Source organism: Callorhinchus milii, unplaced genomic scaffold (assembly GCF_018977255.1).
Source record: "Callorhinchus milii isolate IMCB2004 unplaced genomic scaffold, IMCB_Cmil_1.0 Scaffold4, whole genome shotgun sequence".
NCBI classification, from domain to species: domain Eukaryota; kingdom Metazoa; phylum Chordata; class Chondrichthyes; order Chimaeriformes; family Callorhinchidae; genus Callorhinchus; species Callorhinchus milii.
In genome coordinates, this window is record NW_024704745.1 from 1,688,243 (window position 1) to 1,707,180 (window position 18,938).

At 49.8% G+C, this 18,938-nt stretch overlaps 1 protein-coding gene across 1 annotated transcript; it reads right to left on the reverse strand.

Moving 5' to 3' along the window:
• Positions 1-2,223: 2,223 nt before the first annotated feature.
• hspa13 (heat shock protein 70 family, member 13) lies at positions 2,224-11,349 on the reverse strand. Its single transcript, XM_042333983.1, has 5 exons — positions 11,298-11,349; positions 6,513-6,853; positions 5,625-5,838; positions 3,772-3,939; positions 2,224-3,188 (listed from the first exon to the last, which is right to left on the reverse strand). The coding sequence occupies exons 1-5, from the start codon at positions 11,347-11,349 to the stop codon at positions 2,572-2,574; spliced, it is 1,392 nt and encodes a 463-aa protein (XP_042189917.1). The 3' UTR covers positions 2,224-2,571.
• Between the last annotated feature and the right edge of the window lie 7,589 nt (positions 11,350-18,938).

Consider the following 18,938-nt stretch of genomic DNA (forward strand, 5'->3'; position numbering starts at 1 on the left):
TCTGGAAACAAAGCGGAGGTCACCGAGGTTAAATAATCCTTGCATTTGAAATAGCGCCTTCTCATGTCTTCGAGAGGTCTCAAAGTGCTTCACAGGTTGTATTGTCAAGTGACGGTATATTTTGTGGGCGAAACGCAGCAGCAAATTGCACACAGCAGCGTCCCTCAAACAGTCGTTGATTGAGTGACCAATTTTTTTTGGAAGGAAATCTTAACCCCAGAAAAGCGTTCCACGAATCGACTAACAACCGGGTTCCTCCTGACTGCGAGGTAAACAGAGGCGTGTGGGTGTGTGTGTGTGGGGAGTAAGGAAACTTGCCTGATGTTCCGCACTGCCCGGGAATCGAACCCGGGTCCAATCGCTTGCGAGGCGAGTGCTCTAACCTCTGAGCTACACATCGTTAGAAGCGGGAGTGAGACCTGATGGAGTTGTGCCGCCATCTAGCGGCAGTTACCCATTGCATTATCACAAGTAAAATTAAATAGAATCACAAAGTTGAGCCCTAAAATCACCTAATAAGTGATTCCCCCCCTCCCTCCCCCTCTGTTGGGTCACCGTCCAACAGGGTTTTGATCTCACCTCTCTCGGGTGTCAGACCATCCATCATTAATCTGACAAACGGTCGGATGAAAGTCATCGACCTGAAACGTTAACTCGCTTTCCTCTCTCTCCCCACCTCCACGGACGCTGCCTGACCTGCTGACTGTTCCCAGCGACTTCTGTTTTACGTCCGTCATTCATTGCCACCCATCCAGATGTAACCATTTCTATTTAGTGGACAGTTATCTGCCCATCTCAGGTGCCATTTTATAGACGAGGAGTTAAACCGAGGTCCTGTCGGGCTGGTCAGGTGGAAGTTAAAGATCCTGTGGCCCTCTTGATCAGCAATTCTAGTAATCTTTGCATCTGATATAGCACTCTATATTCAAGACGTCTCAAAGCACTTCACAGTATATACGGTAAAGCGAATTGACTGTATATTTTGTGGGTGAAACGCGGCAGCCAATTGCGCACAACAGCGTCCCCACAGACAGTCGTGGATTGAAGTGACCCATTTATTAGCATTACTTTCTTTGAAGGAATTGTTACCCCTGGAAAAGCGATGCACCAATCGACTTACAACCGGGTTCCTACTTACTGCGGTAAACAGAGGCATATGTGTGTGTGTGTGGAGTTAGGAAACTTGCCTGATGTTCCGCACTGCCCGGGAATCGAACCTGGGTCCTCTCGCTTGCGCGGCGAGCGCTCTAACCACTGAGCTGGAGAACAAAAACCTCCCTCGTGGCTGTGGGTGGGACCTTGCGGTGTGCAAATCGGCTGTTTGTCTTTGTCTACAACGCACAGTCAGTACAACTGGGACCGCAATGATGTGCCGAACAGTCTGAGGTGTTTGGAATGTCACTGGCGTTTCAAGAAATGCTTTTGGATTATTGTGATTACTGTCATCCCCATCATAATCCGAGCAGCTGAAGTGTGAGCAAAGGCATCGACAGCAACAAATTACACTTGTAGAGCACAGCCACTTGGGGTCAGGAGGAACAGAGAGAACTGGACAGAAGGGGATGCAGTGCTGACGAGGGAATGTCAATAGGGGTCAAAGGTTTGCTCTTCCCAACAAGTTCTTCCAACTAAGTTCGGTAACTTGCGGGAGAGGAATAGGGTTTGTCAGCTCTTGTGTTGGTGTGGGTGAAAATAGCGATAATTAACCCTTACTATATTTTTCACTCAACTGTTTTGAAACTAATTAAGATAGAAGGGAGGGAGGAGGCGGGAGGGGGGGGGGAGGGCAGGTTGTGGGGGAAAAGAGTGATAATGTATGATGAACAGCCCAGACAAAGAGTATCCCCAATATTTCCAATAAAACATCTCCGACTGGTCACCTTAACCTTTTAAAATGGAACCTTCAACTCCAGCGTTGAGGCAAAAGGATCCCCTGAAATAAAATCCCTCGTGGGTCTGAGGGAATGATCTCAAGGAAGACAGAGAGAGGATCTTCAGGGAGATGGTCTCAAGTCAGGCGGAGAGAAGATTTTTACCCCTCCAAAACAAATAAATAAATGAAACAATGATAATTTGGTCAATTCAATGTTTGTGGGATAAATGGCTGCCGCGTTTCGCCCACAAAAAAGTACGCAGTTAACCGATTTACAGTGTATCCTGCGAAGCGCTTTGAGACGTCTCGAAGGCACTGAATCAAATGCAAGTATTATGATTATTATTATTATTACCTTAAGGGAGATTGAGAGATCTTAAGGGAGAAATATTAATATTATTAATATTAACATCTCGTGTCATTAACTCCCGATGGGTAACAACAATAATAATAATCCTCGCATTTGACACTGCGCTTTCATGGCGTCTTCGAGACGTCTGAAAGCGCATCGCACAAATACACCGTACAGTGAATTGTTTTTTTTTCTTTGCGGGCAGAAGGCGGCCACTGAACACTGACCACTGGCCTGAAGTGATCAAATTAACCAAAGTAACCACAGAGTGAAGGGGGGTTGGGAAATGTTGTGGTTGGGAACGGGACAAAGGTGCCGTGTCCTTCCAGGTCCCTCGTGCGCGTCACTAGCTGAAGTTCGTCTTGCGGAGGTGGCGGTTAGGGATCTCCAAGGCGCTGACCTGCAGTGGCCAGGAACCGCCCATGATGCCGGCTTGAATGGCGGTGCCGATCACCACAGCCAGGTCCGGGTCCACCGCCGTGTTAGGCTCTTTGCCGAAAAATTCCCTGATGACCTGCCGGATGCGGGGGATGCGGGTCGAGCCGCCCACCAGCACGATCTCGTCCACCCGGTGCCTGTCCAGCCGTCCTGCCCGCAGCACCTCCTCGATGGGGAGCAGGATCTTCTGGAACAGGTCCTGGTTCAGCTCCTCGAAGCGCTCCCTGGTCACCGTTTCTCGGAACCAAACGCGAGTCCCTTCCTCCTTCTCCTCCCCCTCGTCGGCCCTTCCGCCCTCCTCCTCTTCCCCAACCCTGTCCCCGCCAGGGCGCGACAGGGAGAGGGGGACACGGAGAGACACAGAGCTGGCCACGGTCAGGTTCAGCTTGGCCTCCTCCACAGCCTGACGCAGGCGGTGGATGTCCTGCTGGTGGGACGGCAGAACTCCGTGTCGCTCGTGTACGCGCTCAAACAGGAACTGCAGCAAACGCTGGTTGAAGTCCTGGCCTCCCAACTGGTTATTACCTGCAGCCAAACACAGACACACACACAGACACACACACACACACACACAGACACACACGCACACACAGACAAACAAACACACAGACACGCGCACACACACACAAACACACACACACACAAACACAGACAAACACAGACACACACACAGACACGCACACAGACCCACAAACACACATAAACACACACACAGACACACACAAACACAGACACACAAACAAAAACACAAACACATGCAGACAAACAAACACACAGATAAACACACACAATAACCACAAACACACAAACATAGACAAAATACACAGTCAATTCACTTGGCAGTATACTCTGTGAAGCGCTTCGAAACGTCTCAAAGATGTGATAAGGTGCTATAGCAAATGCAAGTATTATTAGTCGTAGTAGTATAAGTATTAATATAATAATAATAATCCGTGCCTTTGATACAGCGCTTTTCACGTCTTCTCGACATCTCAAAGCACTTCACAGAATAGATTGTACAGTGAATTGACCGTATATTTGTGGGCGAAATAATTACTATTGTTATTATTATTATTATTACTGTTATTGCTGCAGCCACGTTTCTGACCTGCCATGGCTCTGGTGAGGAACATGCCTCCCTGCTTGATCAGCAGCGACACGTCGAGAGTCCCTCCGCCCAGGTCCACCACCAGCACATTGAAAACCTCCGCCTTGTGCAGCCCGTAAGCCATCGCTGCCGCGGTGGGCTCATTGATCACCCTCAGCACATCCAGCCCTGAAACACAGGCGAGAGCACGGGCGGCCGTCAAGCTTCCTGCGGGAGCGCTCGAGACCACGACCAAGACAAATGACATTTGGACGGCGCCTTTTCACGTCAGGAGGACGTCCCCAGGCGGTGCCGCGGCAGAGAGTTTCCGATAGCGCTTGCTAGCGGGGGTGTCCTGTAGCTCAGCGGTTAGAGCGCTCGCCTCGCGAGTGAGAGGCCCCGGGTTCGATGCCCGGGGAGGGCGACACGGTGGGCAACTTTCCTGACTCCACACACACGCCTCTGTTTACAGCAGTGAGTGGGAACCCCATTGTTAGTCGATCGGGAGAAATCGCTTTTCCGGGAGTAATAGTCCCCTCAAAATAATAATAATAATAATTTGATCACTCGAAAGCACGGTCGAAGAGGAGGGTCTTGAGATGGGTCTTGAAGGAGGCAAGAGAGGGGGCGAGGCGGAGGGACTGCGGGATGGAGTTCCAGAGGGTGGTGGCAGAGTCGCGGAAGGTCCGCCTGCCAATAATGGGGCGAGTGAGGCCGAGGGTGGGGGAAGGCAGAGCGGGTCATGGCGCGAATGTGGGGTAGAAAGGAGAGTTGAGGGTCAAACAAGACCCCAAGGTTCCGGACTGGCTCAGTGACGAGGAGTGAGCAACCATGGATGGTGACGCTGTCAGCGTCTGAGGTGAGGAGGCGCTGACGGAAGCCAATCAGGAGGGTCTCGGTCTTGTTGACGTTCAACTGTAGAAAGTTAACTCTCATCCAGGACTTGATGTCTGACAGACATTCTGTCAGGACAGCAGTGGGTCCTGGAGTCGAGGGTGGAGGCAGAGAGGTAGAGTTGGGTGTCATCTGCATAAATGTGGAGGTTGACCCTAATTCTGGAGATGATGCCACCAAGAGGGAGCATAGAGATATTGAAGAGGAGGGAACCAAGGACAGAGTCCTGAGGAACGCCGCACAGACGGTGCAGGGGTTGGAGGAGAAGCCGTTTGTGGAGATGAAGTGGAGGCGGTGTGAGAAGTACGATCTAAACCAGTCAAAGACAGCACCGTGAAGGTTGAGGTGAGAGGAGAGGCGGTGGATGAGAATAGAGCGGTCACATTGTAATCTATTCTGTGAAGCGTTTTGAGACATCAAAGGCTTGATATCAAACTTGTTTAACGAGAATGTATATCTGCCGGGTTCCTACTGGAGCCCTGTAGGTCCGTGGTTAGAGCGCTCGCCTCGCAGGCGAGAGGACCTGGGTTCAATTCCAGGCAGGCGAAACCTTGGGCAAGTTTCCTTACTCCACACACACGCCTGATAATAAATCCTCCAAAACCAAAACAACAATAATAAATTGTCATTGTCACCACGGCTGTTTGTGGGACGCCGCTGTGGGCAATTGGCTGCCGCGTTTCGCCCACAAAATATACGGTCAATTCACTTTACAGTCTATTCTGTGAAGCGCTTTGAGACGTCGAGAAGACATGATCAGGCGCCATGTCAAACACAAGGATTATTACTATATTACCACTGGGGATAATCAGAGGCGTGTGTGTGGGTCGAGTAAGGAAACTTGCCTAAGGTTTCGGCCCCGAGCTTGGAATCGAACCCGGGTCCGCTCCCTCGCAAGGCGAGCGCACTCTAACACTCTAACCACCGCGCTACGGGCTGTGTGCGTGACCGCTACTGTGCTGGCACGGAGAGGCAGGTACCTGCCATCTTCGCCGCCCTGACGGTGTAGTTCCTCTGCCGCTCGTCGAAATCCGCGGGAACCGAGATGACCGCTTTGCTGACCGGGATCCCCAGCTGCTCCTCCGCCATCCTCTTCAGCTCCAGCAACAGTCGGGAGCCCACAAACTCCGGCGTGATCCGCCAAGTCTCGTTTGCGGGGACCGAGAACTCTGCACGTCCCTCGTTATACAACACCTACAACAACAACAACTTGTGTTTATATAAAGCGCCTGACCGTGGCGGAGCACCACGATATAATATATGATAATAATAATCCTTTCATTGGATACAGCGCCTGATCACGTCTTTGTGATGTCTCAAAGCGCTTCATAGAACATACCGTAAAGCGAATTGACTGGGGGTTCTTATGGGCGAAAGGCGGCAGCCGATTGCGCACAGCAGCGTCTCCGCAAACAGCCGTGGATTGAAGTGACCAATTTATTATTTTTGTAAAAAAATTTTTTTGAAGTGATTATTACCCGAGGAAGAGTGATCCACCAATCGACTAACAACCGGGTTCCTACTGACTGCTGTGTAACCAGAGGCGTGCGTGTGAGTGTGGGTGTATGTATGTGTGAGTGTGTGTGTGAGAGTGTGTGTCTGTGTGTGAGTGTGTGTCTGTGTGTGAGTGTGTGTGTGAGTGTGCGTGTGAGAGTGTGTGTGTGTGAGAGTGTGTGAGTGTGTGTCTGTGTGTGAGTGTGTGTGTGTGAGTGTGCGTGTGTGAGCGTGTGTGTGTGTGAGTGGGGAGTAAGGAAACTTGCCCAACGTTTCGCTCCCTGCCCGGGAATCGAACCCGGGGTCCTCTCGCTTTGCGAGGCGAGAGCTCTCTAACCACGGAGCCAGGAATCCTGGAGACAGAGAACTCGTACCTTAAACTGGTATCGGCTGCTCTCATTTCTCAGCTCCTCGGGTGTGTAAAGTTTCCCGATAAACCTCTTGGCGTCATAGATGGTGTTGAGCGGGTTGACGTCTGCCAGCTCCTGTGCCGCGTATCCGGCCAGCACCTCCCGCCCGGTGAACGACACCACGCTCGGTAAGCTCTTGCGCCCGGCCTTGTCGGCGATGACCAGCACTCTCCCGGATCCCGGCAGGAACACACCGACCGAGCAGTAGGTGGTGCCCAGGTCCACGCCGATCACTTTGGGTTTGGGTGGCGGTAGGTACTGCTGTGCCAGGTAGCCAGCGAGGAGCAGCGCCAATACAGAGGAGCCTGAAATACAAGGGACCGCTCAGCCGGGTGTCTGACACGTGCGGAAACCCATCGCCGTTGCTTAAGAGTCTCCAAACCAACCTGAGAATTCCACGCACCCGACCTACACACGGCAATCCCAGAGATAGGTTGTTGGAATGAAGGCGCTCTCTCTCTCTCTCTCTTTCAGGAGGGTCACATCCCGCTTACCTAATTCCGGAAAGTATTAGGCGCAGTTTGGCAAGAGCCAAGGACTGGGTAGAGCCCAGAGTGCGCGTTGGAGGTAACTGCTGGAGTCTAACCAGCTAAAACCACACGGCTTGCCGTTGATATCGCTGACTGGCCAAGCTTTCCCGCTGTCCAAGCACAACAACAACAAATTACACTTGTAGAGCGCCCTTCACGACGAAATAGATGTCCCAGGGCGCTGGACAGTCACTGGTTTTGTACCCGAGCTGGGAGTTGGGATCAGAGGGGTGGAGGACAGTGGGGAGGTGGGAGGGTAGCTGAAGGCACGGTCGAAGAGGAAGGTCTTTAGACGGGACTTGAAGGAGGCGAGAGAGGGGGTGGTGAGAAGGGATTGAGGGATAGAGTTCCAGAGCGTGGGGGCAGACGGCTGAATGCCCAACCACCAATGGTGGGGCGGGAAGTGCGGGGGAGCTGAAACAGGCCGGTGTCAGCCGAGCGTAGGGAGTGGACGGGCTGATTTGGGGCTATGAGGTCAGAGAGGTGGTGGGGGAGCAAAAGGGTGAGAGGGCTTTGAGGGTAAGAATTAGGGTTTTGTACTCGACTCTCTGAGGAATGGGGAGCCAGTGAAGCCGGGCAAGAACGGGAGTGATAGGTTCACAGAGCGCTGGTGCAGGAGAGGACACGAGCGCTGCAGAGCTCTGAACAACCTGCAGTTTGTGGAGGGAAGAGTTGGGAAGGCCAGCGGGCAAGCAGTTGGTGGAGTCAAGCCGGGACGTAATGAAAGCGTGGATCAGTGTCTTGGCAGCCTGCGGTGAATGATCCGAGCCAGGTGGGGGGGGGGGGGGGGGGGGGAGGGAAAGGAAGAGGGAGGTGACCGTAGGCACTGTCGAATAGGAAGGTCTTCAGGTGCGACCTAAAGATGGGGAAGAAAGGAGTGAGGCGGAGAGATAGAGGGAGCGTGTTACAGAGTTTCGGGGAATAGTGGCTGAAAGCGCAGCCACCAACAACAACAACTTTGATTTATATAGCGCCCTCCACGCTGGACGGCGTCTCAGAGCGCTTCACAGTAATAGCCTATCTCTCTGGGATAGGCAGTCAGTGCAGTCTGGCGAGGACTGAGGTGATAGGGAGCGGAGTTTGGTGCGGGTGAGAATGCGGGCGCCAGAGTTTTGAATGATCTGAATTTTATGGATGGGAGACCGGCGAGGAGGGCGTTAGAGTAGTCCAGCCGAGAGGTGACAAAGGCATGGACCAGGGTTTCAGCGGCTTTTGGGGAGAGGTATTGACAGAGACGGGCTATGCGTTGGAGGTGGAAGAAAGCGGTGCTGGTGAGGGACCGGATGTGGGGGAGGAAGGATAATTGGGGGTTGAACCTGACGCAGAGGTTGCGTACGGGTTCGGAGAACTTTAGAGGGAGGGTGGAGGAGGTGAGAGTCGTGAGATTTGGCAAAGAGTATGCCTTCCGGCTTGTCAGCATTCAGCTGAAGGAAGTTTGCGCTCCTCCAGCCCCTGAGATCTGACAGGCAGACTGACAGAACATCAGGGGACTGGGGGTCGCAAAGAGAGGTGGGAAAATAGAGTTGGGTGTCGTCTGCATACGTGTGGCACTCCATGTCTGCGGATGACATCCCCAAGAGGGAGCATACAGATCAGAAAGAGGAGGGGGCCAAGGATGGATCCTTGGGGTATCCGCAGGTGACTGGGTGAGAGCGGGAGGAGAAGCCGTTTGTGTAGATGTACTGCTGGTGGTTTGTGAGGATGCCAATGGTGGAACGGAGGGCACGAGGGTCATGCAGGAGGCGGGAGCCAGTTGAGCGGAGGCAGCGGGTTGTGGGTTGGAGTGGTTAGCGGGTCGGAGAGGTAGGGTGGTGCCAGGGCATGAAGGGGCTCGAAGACGAGTGTGAGGGTAGTGGCATTGTCAGTGGCATTGTGTCAAAGGTAATCAAGAGGATGGTAGCGGTGAGAGGATGTAACTTTGCCTGTCTGTGGGACGCTGCTGTGCGCAATAAGCGGCTGCATTTCGCCCACAAAACAGATAAGTCAATTCACTTTGCAGTATTTCGTGGACCCGATAAGTTGACGCACTTTCCTTTCTCCATAGATGCTGCCTGACCTGCTGAGTGTTCCCAGCCACTTCTGTTTTTACAGTGTATCCTGTGAAGCGCTTTGAGGCGTCTCGAAGACGCAATAAGGCGCCGTATCAAATGGATTTTTGCTGCATAAGACAGACAACTCTCTCAACTGCAGTGAGAGCGAGCGAGAGACTGAGTGAGAGTACAAGCGAGCAAGAGAGTTTGAGAGTGAGTGAGTGTGAGAGTGAGCATGAGCGAACGTGAGCGAGTGAGAGTGTGAGAGTGAGTATGCACGAGCGAGTGAGTGTGAGTGAGCGAGAGTGTGAGAGTGAGTGTAAGCGAGCGGGAGAGTGAGTATGAGCGAGTGAGTAAGTGTGAGATTGAACATGAGCGAGTTTCAGCGGGAGAGTGAGTATGAACAAGCGAATGAGTGTGAGAGTCAGCTTGAGCGAGCGAGTATGAGCAAGTGAGTGTGAGAGTGAGTATGAGTGAGTGAGCGAGTGAGTGTGAGTGAGCTTGAGCGAGCGAGTGAGTGTGAGAGTGAGTATGAGCGAGCGAGTGAGTGAGTGTGAGAGTGAGTATGAGCGAGCGAGTGAATGCAGAGTGAGTATGAGCGAGTGAGTGTAAGAGTGAGTATGAGCGAGCGAGTGTGAGACTAACTATGAGCGAGCGAGTGTGAGACTAACTATGAGCGAGCGAGCGTGAGAGTGAGTATGAGTGAGCGAGTGAGTGTGAGAGTGATCGTGAGAGTAAGTGTGAATGAGTGTGAGAGAGAGTCTGAGAGAGTGAGTGAATGAGTAAGAGTGAGTGTGAGTGAGTGTGAGAGAGACAGTGAGTGTGAGAGAGTGTGAGAGACAGACAGAGAGAGAGTGAGTGTGAGAGACAGTGAGTGTGAGAGAGAGAGTGAGAGAGTGTGAGAGAGAGTGTGTGAGAGAGAGTGAGAGAGAGTGAGTGTGAGAGAGTGAGTGTGAGAGACAGACAGAGTGAGAGAGTGAGTGTGAGTGACAGAGTGAGAGAGTGAGTGTGAGAGAGAGTGTGAGAGAGACAGAGAGAGAGTGAGTGAGTGTGAGAGTGAGTGCGAGAGACAGACAGAGTGAGAGAGTGAGTGAGTGTGAGAGAGTGAGTGTGAGAGACAGACAGAGAGTGAGAGAGTGAGTGTGAGAGCGAGAGTGAGACAGACAGAGAGAGTGAGTGTGAGAGAGAGAGTGAGTGTGAGAGACAGAGAGAGAGTGAGTGTGAGAGAAAAAATATACAGTCAATTCACTTAAAGAATATTCTGTGGAGCGCTTTGAGACATGATAAGGCTCTATCTCAAATGCAAGGATTATTATCATTATTGTAAATGCAGTGATTCTGTGGTTACAGTTCCAACTGGTCCAGATTTAACATTGCCTTTTAAAATATCAATAGCTTGGGAAATTGTTGAGTTCCGTCTTAGCTTTCAAGTGGGTTTCCTGTAGTTCTTAACAGAACTTGACAAAGCCTGGCTTCAAATGTTAAGGCTGTATTTGAGAACTTGTCAAATTCTGAACCCTCAAATGATATGTTAATAGAGTAAATCTAGACCTGGCTGGAATTTCTACCCCAAGTTTGTAGGCAAACACAGCAGCCAACTTACACCCACCAATGTCCCACAAGCAGCTATGAAGTCAGCTGTCCGTAAATACGCGTAGCGTGTTGGTTAGAGCGCTCGCCTCGCAAACGAGAGGACCCGGGTTCGACTCCCGGCAGGGCGAAACCTTCGGCAAGTTTCCTTACTCTATCCGGCTTTGTTTACCCAGGTAAATAGGAACCCGGTTGTTAGTCGATTGGCGGATGGCTTTCCGGGGGTAATAAACCCTCTAAAAAGATAAAATTGGTCACTCAATCTACGAATGTTTGTAGGACAGCGCAGGGAGCAATTGGCTGCCCCGTTTTTACCATAAAATTCACAGTCAGTTCACTTTGCATTATATTCAATGTCATGACAAGGCACTGTATCAGTTGCAAGCATAATTATTATATTATTATAAATCTGACATCTTTTCCAAGCGGTGGTCACTCGATCTTTAACATTTACTTGTACACAGACAGACCCTCAATTTCAGGAAGGATTTCAGTTACTGGAACTCAGAGGCGAGATTCCTACCCACCGATTCGGGCTGACCCCCTAAATATGACTAACTGAGATTCCCAAGTAAATGGTGGTGTGTGGGTTCAATTACCAATGAGCAACAGATACGGTCTACCTTTCAACAGTTGGACAGAGTTATTCATATGGCAGTTCTAAAAGGGTGCTGGCTTGGTAAAAGGTTAGTGAGATAAGAGATATCAGTTCCTGTTGCTGCTGTTTGAGCACCTCGATCAACATCCTGTGCTTATCACAGAAAACTATAATTTGTCGTACGATGCGTTGTAGCCTTAGATAAACCCTCCAAACAGAAATGAAAAACCCAAAATCTCAATGGCCAGTAACTCTGGGAGGCGACCCCATGTGCAGGGTGTTATATAACAACAACAGCAGCAAAATATATATATATATATATATAAATACAAGTTGTTGTCAACTCGTCTCAAGCTAGAAGTGAGACTGAAAATGGTTTCAAGAAGGTTGCAAGTTTCAAACCTGGGTGTTGGGTCGTTGAGCTCACAGTACTGTCAAGTGCTCCAACACTGTATAATCTGAGGTGCCATCTTTCAGTCCTGCAACTTAGTGGTTAGCGCTCTCGCCTTGCAAGCGAGAGACCTGGGTTTCGATTCTCGGACAGGACGCAACATTAGGCAATGTTCCTTACTCCACACGCCTAGCTGTAAGTAGGAACCCGGATGTCGATTGGCGGATCACTTTTCCAGGGGTAATAATCCCTTGCTATAAAATGAATAAAACTTTTTTCTTAAACAATAATTTGGTCACTCAATCCACGACTGTTTGTGGGGACGCTGCTGTGCGCAATTGGCTGCTGCGTTTCGCCCACAAAATACACAGTCAATTCACTTTACAGTATATGCTGTGAAGCGCTTTGAGACGTCTCAAAGACGTGGCATAAGGCGCTACACCGAATGCAAGGGTTTTATGATTATAACATATGACCTGTCCTGTTTTACAGCTGAAGACGGGGAGGAAGAGAAGAGCCACGAGACGTCCGAAAGCCAACCCTCCGACCTCAAGTTAGACCAGCCCCACTTGACGGAATGCCCCAGAGATTCCGGTTGTTACATAACCTCGGAAAACTCGGACAATGGGAAAGACGACATGGATTCTGAACACCTCCCGGAGATGGTGGAAAGCCTCTCTCTTTCGGGTCTGAGCGGAGCGGAAGGACTTGAGTCCAGTTAGGTCCCGGGTATTCAGTGATGGGCCGATGAGTTTTTGAGCAGTTTTCTGGGCTATGTAATCTGCTGTTTGCTTTGGCAATTATGGCCTTTGCTCTGGGCACTGCCAGCTTTATTGAAGGGAAAGCTGCAAAGAGATACATACAGTAAGGGCGCGGTTTGAATTAAGTCAGGAACTAAAATCTCGGCCCATCTGTGCAACCAATAGGGAAACTTTAGTAGCAAAGAGCGAGAGAGAGACTTAGGAGATCAGAAGGTTGAAGCAATTTGTATTTAACCTATTGGCTGGTTTTAATAACTTCTTTGTTAGCATTAAAAAAAAACACGATTCGCCCTTCAAAAATGAACAGCTTGAAACCATCTAATCCATTTATGTCCGGTCAAATTGATACACTCTACCGCCGGCCAAATTGGCAAAAGTCTTTACCCAGTCAAAACCGTAAAACAACAACAACTTACATAGCGTTCATACAACGCCACTCATGCAGGGTAGCGTCCCAGAGCGCTTGAACCGAATATCTTGTCAGATTGGCAGAGTGAAAGGTGAAGCGAAATAGCCCGAACGGCATAAAAACCTTTTTGCCTGGCTGGGTAAAAAACACAAAATGGGAAAGAAACGGCTTGCCAGATAGACAGCATGAACGCTGAGCCAAAAATTGGTGGAGTGGGAATAGCCATTTGTATGTGGGTGCTGGTAGATGGTTGTCTAATCTGGCGGCAAATTGCTTGCCCAGGTCCAAACTGAGAAAGAAGTGACTAGCCAGACCAATCGAATGGCTCAGCGGTGTTTAGAGAGCTATTTTATCCGGGGTAAGCTGTGCGGGTAGAGTTCTACCACGGATCACCTAAAGATGGTTCTGACATACTGAGTGAGTGGACTGTTTTTTTAATACAGATTATATGAGGAAGCTGCCGATCTGTCTTTGTTCTGGTGTGTACGGCGACCTTTGATGGGAGTTTGAGGGAGAAGAGCGAGGGAATCAAGTCATTTTTGGGTTAGGGATTACGGATTACGGATCCGTACGGATCTGAGGTCCGAAATTCCACCTAGCCTTAGCCTGTGAAGCCTTTTGTCAGAAACGTAGAAACAGGAGTAGGCCATTCAGCCCCTCGAGCCTGTTTTATAAGACCATGGCTGATCTGTACCTCAAGTCCAATTACAGACCCTTGTCCCATACCCCCTTAATACCCTGACCTAACAAATGTCTGTCCACCTGAGTCTTGAAAATGTGGATGGATCCAGCCATAATCCGCAGTGTTTTGGGGGTCACCAAAGTCATCTGACCCTGTACGGACTTTTGCTGGGCGTGTATTGGCAATTGGAACGCACAGTCACTAGACCCCACTGAACTTGTTATAGACGCTGTAATAAATAATAATCCTTACGTTTGATGTGACGCCTCTCACGCTGGGAGGACAGATGTCTCAAAAGCGCTCTCACAAGATATACCGTAAAGTTCACTGACTGTATACGTTTCTGGGCGAAACGCGGCAGCCGATTTGCTAAGAGCCGGGAAGCAACATCAAATGAGAGGACTATAATTACGATTATTGTTGCTATTATTATTCGTGAGACAAAAATGGCTTTGCAGACTAAGACATAAAAAAGTCCCCCCACCCGCCCCCCCCCTCTACCCTCAGCCCAACAAAATCTTAAAATAAAAAGTCCAAATACATTGCTTCTATGTAATTGGAGACAGTAATCTGATAGATGCTTTCAGATAACACAGCCCTTACGGATGCTGATGTGCAACTGATTCAGATCTTATCTGAACCCCAGGACGATGACTGATTACTTAAAAGTCAGGTGAATTTTCCGCAGCAATTTTTTTTTACACAGATTATAGATATACAGTATAAAGACGGATATATATATATATATATAAATTCTCTCGTTCTTGAGAGAGGAAGGTTAAGAGTAATGAAAGTGGCACAGGGGCCGGGCCGGTCAGGCTAAATGGCAAACATATTCTGTGCATCCACAGGGATATCTGTGATACTTCTAAACAACAGCGACTTGCATTTATATAAGGCCCCTCAGGCAGAGCGCCTGACAGTGACAGAGCACGACACCGAGACAGTGGGATAGGGGAGGTGACCGTAGGTCGAAGAGGAAGGTCTTGAAGACGGGGAAGGAATGGGGCTGAGGCGGAGGGAGAGAGGAAGAGCGTTCCAGAGTTTTGGGGCGTAGTGACTGAAAGCGCATTTCTAAATTTCTTGACTTCTTATTTCGTAAGTGAACTTCGAACGAGCGCTTCGAGTTAGTCAAGGAATCCCACAACTTTTAGCCCTAAGTTTCTGGCGTAGAAACGTCTTTCTATTACAAGAGAGTGGGGCCAATCGCAAGGAAATATACTTTTTAACGTACGTTTTCCACCAATTGTTTCTCTTCCCAGTTTTCTCCCCATTCTTATTCCTCTTGTCCTAAAAGGTTCTGCCCCCCGCCCCCACTCCCCCCACACCCACCCACCATCCCTCCCCCTCCACCATCTACCGTGTTGTCCTCCTGTGTTATACATTTCAATGGTCTATAAGTGTTTATTTTATATAACGGGTAATTTTGTGTGCGTTTTTTTTTAAAAAAAGAGCAAGTGACACCATGTGACCTTTAACCCGTCTGTCGTCTGTGAAATGTTGTTTAAATAGCTAATAGTTTGTTGGGATCAGAAGCCATGACCCCTATGTGTGTCCATCTTACATTTAATTGACGGTCGTCTTTCTTTTTAATTGTAAATATTTATTCGGCGCTTGTGTTTTAACAGTGAAACACGGTGGAGTCAGTCGGAAAAAGAGGTGTAGAGCGTGTGGGTGGGTGGAGGGCTGGGGAGGGTGGGGGCTGTGAGGCCTGGGGGGTGGGGGGTGGGGAGACAACGGAGGTAAGGATGGAGGTAGACTCGAGGGACCTCAGATGTCCTTAATGGAAATAATAATCCTTGCATTTGATACAGCGCTTTATCAGGTTGTTGAGGCGTCTGAAAGCGCTTCACAGGATATACTGTAAAATGCAGTGACTGTATGTATTGTGGAATCAAACCCGGGTTCTCTCGCTTGCGAGGTGAACGCCCCCACCCGCTGAGCTGCAGGACTCCATTTTTTTCAGTCGTTCTTTAGCCTCCCGGCTTCTTCTCTTTTAGATATTTCCGGCCCCCTCCCCTGCCCCCACCCCCACCCACCACACACACACACACACACACACACAGACATCACGCACACACACTTCCTCCTGTTCCTAGAGTGCACATTGGTGTCTTTGTGAAGTTCAGAAGATGTCAGAGACTCCTTGCTAAGTGAATAAATTATAAAGATATGTGAGTGTTTTTTTTTTTGGTTTACATACTATTGCAAATAAAATAAATAAAGTTATCAAGTGAACTGCCGTGCCTTTTTATTTCACTTAACCTGTGGTCAATGGCAGAGTGGCAGTGCTGTGTGTGTGTGTTGTCCTGCCCGAGAATCGAACCTGGGAAACCTGCGAGGCGAGTGCTCCAACCACAGAGCTACGGCACTCCACAACGTGAGCGACTGTGTATCTGCCAGTGAACGCCTACAAATGCACAGTCGCTTCACGTGAAGGCAGAATGAGAGGGGCGGACAAGAGACATGAGCGGGAGGCCCAAAGGGATTACAGTGGGATTGCATTAATCTTTGCGAGATCTGTTTTGGAAATTTTCAAAGTTCTTGTGCACAAGGCTTTATTTATTAGGGGTGTGTGTGTCGGGTTTTTTTTTTGCGTGTGGTGTGAAACCACACCGATATCCTGTCTCAGTTTAATAAAATGACAGCGTGGTTTGTGTCTGTTGCTCTCATCCATCTGTTATCCGTGCACATCCGTTTCAGTGTCACTTCTGAGAACGAGCTAAGCCGGTTTATCTAAAGCCCTTTCTGGTAATCCACTGCAGCTACTGGCCAGCAGATGAGTTGACATTTGACTGGACAATCTCCAGTGCGCTGTGAAATTGTGTCTCTCCTAACCCTCGACTGACACTGTCCCAGTCTGCACCTAACCTGTGCTGTCACTGACCTGGTAAGACTGAACAAAACGCAAAATACTAACCTTAAAAAGCCTCTCCCCCACCGACGTGCCCCAGTTCTGATGAATGGTCGTGGACCCGAAACGTTGACTCACCTTCCTTTCTCCATAGGTGCTGCGTGACCTGCTGAGTGTTCAGGGGGAACTTCATATCTCTTTATCTAATATTCTGCATCTAATACCCCACTCACCTCTCACCCCAAGTCAATGATGTAAAATAACAACTCTCACTTACATATTGTAGTGCCCTTTACATAGGATTACATCTCAAAGCACTTTACAGTGCATTTTACATTTTACCCCCAGTGTTTATCAAATGGAGGCATGAAATATAAAGCCAAACAAGTGATGCTTAATGTGTATAAATCATGAGTTAGACCACAGTGAGAATGTTGTGTCCAGTTTTGTTCATGTCAGGGCCACAGAGAGGGTGCAGAGGAGATTAACTGGGATGATACCAGGGTTGAGTGGTTTGAGTATGAACAGAGACTGGAGGAACTTTGCCTATTTTCACCGGAACAGAACAAATGGAACCCGATAGAGATCTATAAAATGAGTTGAGGCTTTGATAGAGTTGATGGGAGAAATGATTTCCAATGGTTGGTGAGTCAGTGACTAGAATCATAGAATCATTGAAGTTTACGCACAGAAGGAGGCCATTCAGCCGGTATCCGTGTCAGCTGTTTGAAAGAGCTATCCAACTAGTCTCACTCCCCCGCTCTTACCCCATAGTCCTGCAATTTTTTTCCTTTTCAAGTGTCTATCCAATTCCCTTTTGAAAGCTACCATTAACTATGCGGATGACACCCAACTCTATCTCCTCGACTCCAGGACCACTGCTGTCCTGACAGAGCTAACTTTCTACAGTTGAACAAAACAAACAAAACAATCGCCGTGTGGGCGATTCCTATACAAATGTAATTTGTTGTCATCAAGACCGAGGCTCTCCTGATTGGCTCCCGTCAGCGCCTCCACATCTCAGGTGTTGATAGCATCACCATCCATGGTTGCTCACTCCACCGCACCGAGCTGGTCCGGAACATTAGCATCTTGTTTGACCCTCAACTGTCCTTTCTACCCCACACCCATGCCATGACCCGCTCTGCCTTCCCCCTCCTCCGCAACATCGCCCGACTCCGCCACTGTCTCACACCGCAGGCCGCCGAAACCCTCATACACGCATCCATAACATCCAGGCTCGACTACACAAACTCCCTGCTTGTCAGCCTCCCCAACTACTTCCACCATAGGCTGCAGATCATCCAGAACTCTGCAGCCCATGTCTTCTCCCTCACCAGGCTCTGTAACCCTATCATCCCATCCTCGCCTGACTCCACCGGCTTCCCACCACTCAGAGGATACAGTTCAAGACCCTGGTCCTGACCTTCAAAACCCTCTATGGCCTCATTCACCCCTACCTCTGCAACCTCTTAATCCCCTGCCACCCTACACGCTCTCTCCGCTCCGGCCTGCTTCATGTACTCCGCCTCGCCATTGGCGGGTGGGCCTTCAGACACTCTGCCCTATCCTCTGGAACTCTATCCTGCCATCCCTCCGCTTCCCCCCTCCCGTGCCTCCTTCAAGACCCGCCTCAAGACCCTCCTCTTCGACTGTGCCTTCGGTCACCCCTCCTACCTCCCCTGCTCTCCACCCTCCGAGATCCCGATGCCCAGCTAGGGTCCGAAACATTGATTTTCCAGCGCATTGGGACGTCCTCCCCAAACGAAAGGCACCATACAAATGTAATTTTGTTTCTTGTGGTAGAGGACATTAATTTAACATAGTTAGCAAAGGAGGATTGGGTGACATTGGGAAGACAGTTGTTGGGGTACTGAATGCTCTGCCGTGTGTGGCGATTCCTATACAAATGTAATTTGTTGTCATCGTTGTTGTTTTCTTGGTGGATTATTATCAGGCGTGTGTGTAGAGTAACAATTACTGGGATTGAGTGACCAAATTATTATTTTATTTTTTGAAGCGATTATTACCCCTAGAAAAGCGATCCGCCAATCGACTAAAAGAGGCGTGTGGAGTAAGGAAATTTGTCTAAGATTTCGCTCTGCCCGGGAATCGCACCCGGGTCCTCTCGCTCGCGAGGCGAGTCCTGTAGCTCTGACCACTTGGGAGCTGCAGGACTCCACAAGGGATACACTGTAAAAGTGAATGGACCGCATACCTTGCGGGCGAGACGCGGCGGCAGATCGCGCACGGCAGCGTCCCGCGCAAACGGTGCTGGGATCGAAGCGACCAATATTTTTTTATTATTATTATTATTTATTATTATTGTTGCTATTGTGGCTTATTTTTGTTCTGGGGGATGGGGGGGCGGGGGGGGGGGGGGTCATGATCAGGCGTGTGCGCGCGCGCGCGCCCGTGTGTTCGGGGTAAGGAAATGCCCGGGAATCGAACCCGGGTCCAAGTGTTGGTGGGGGGTGGGGGGGTGGGGGGGATTATTAAGGTCCAGTGGCTATGGTCCCCAGATTGGCTCCTGACACAGTTGCTG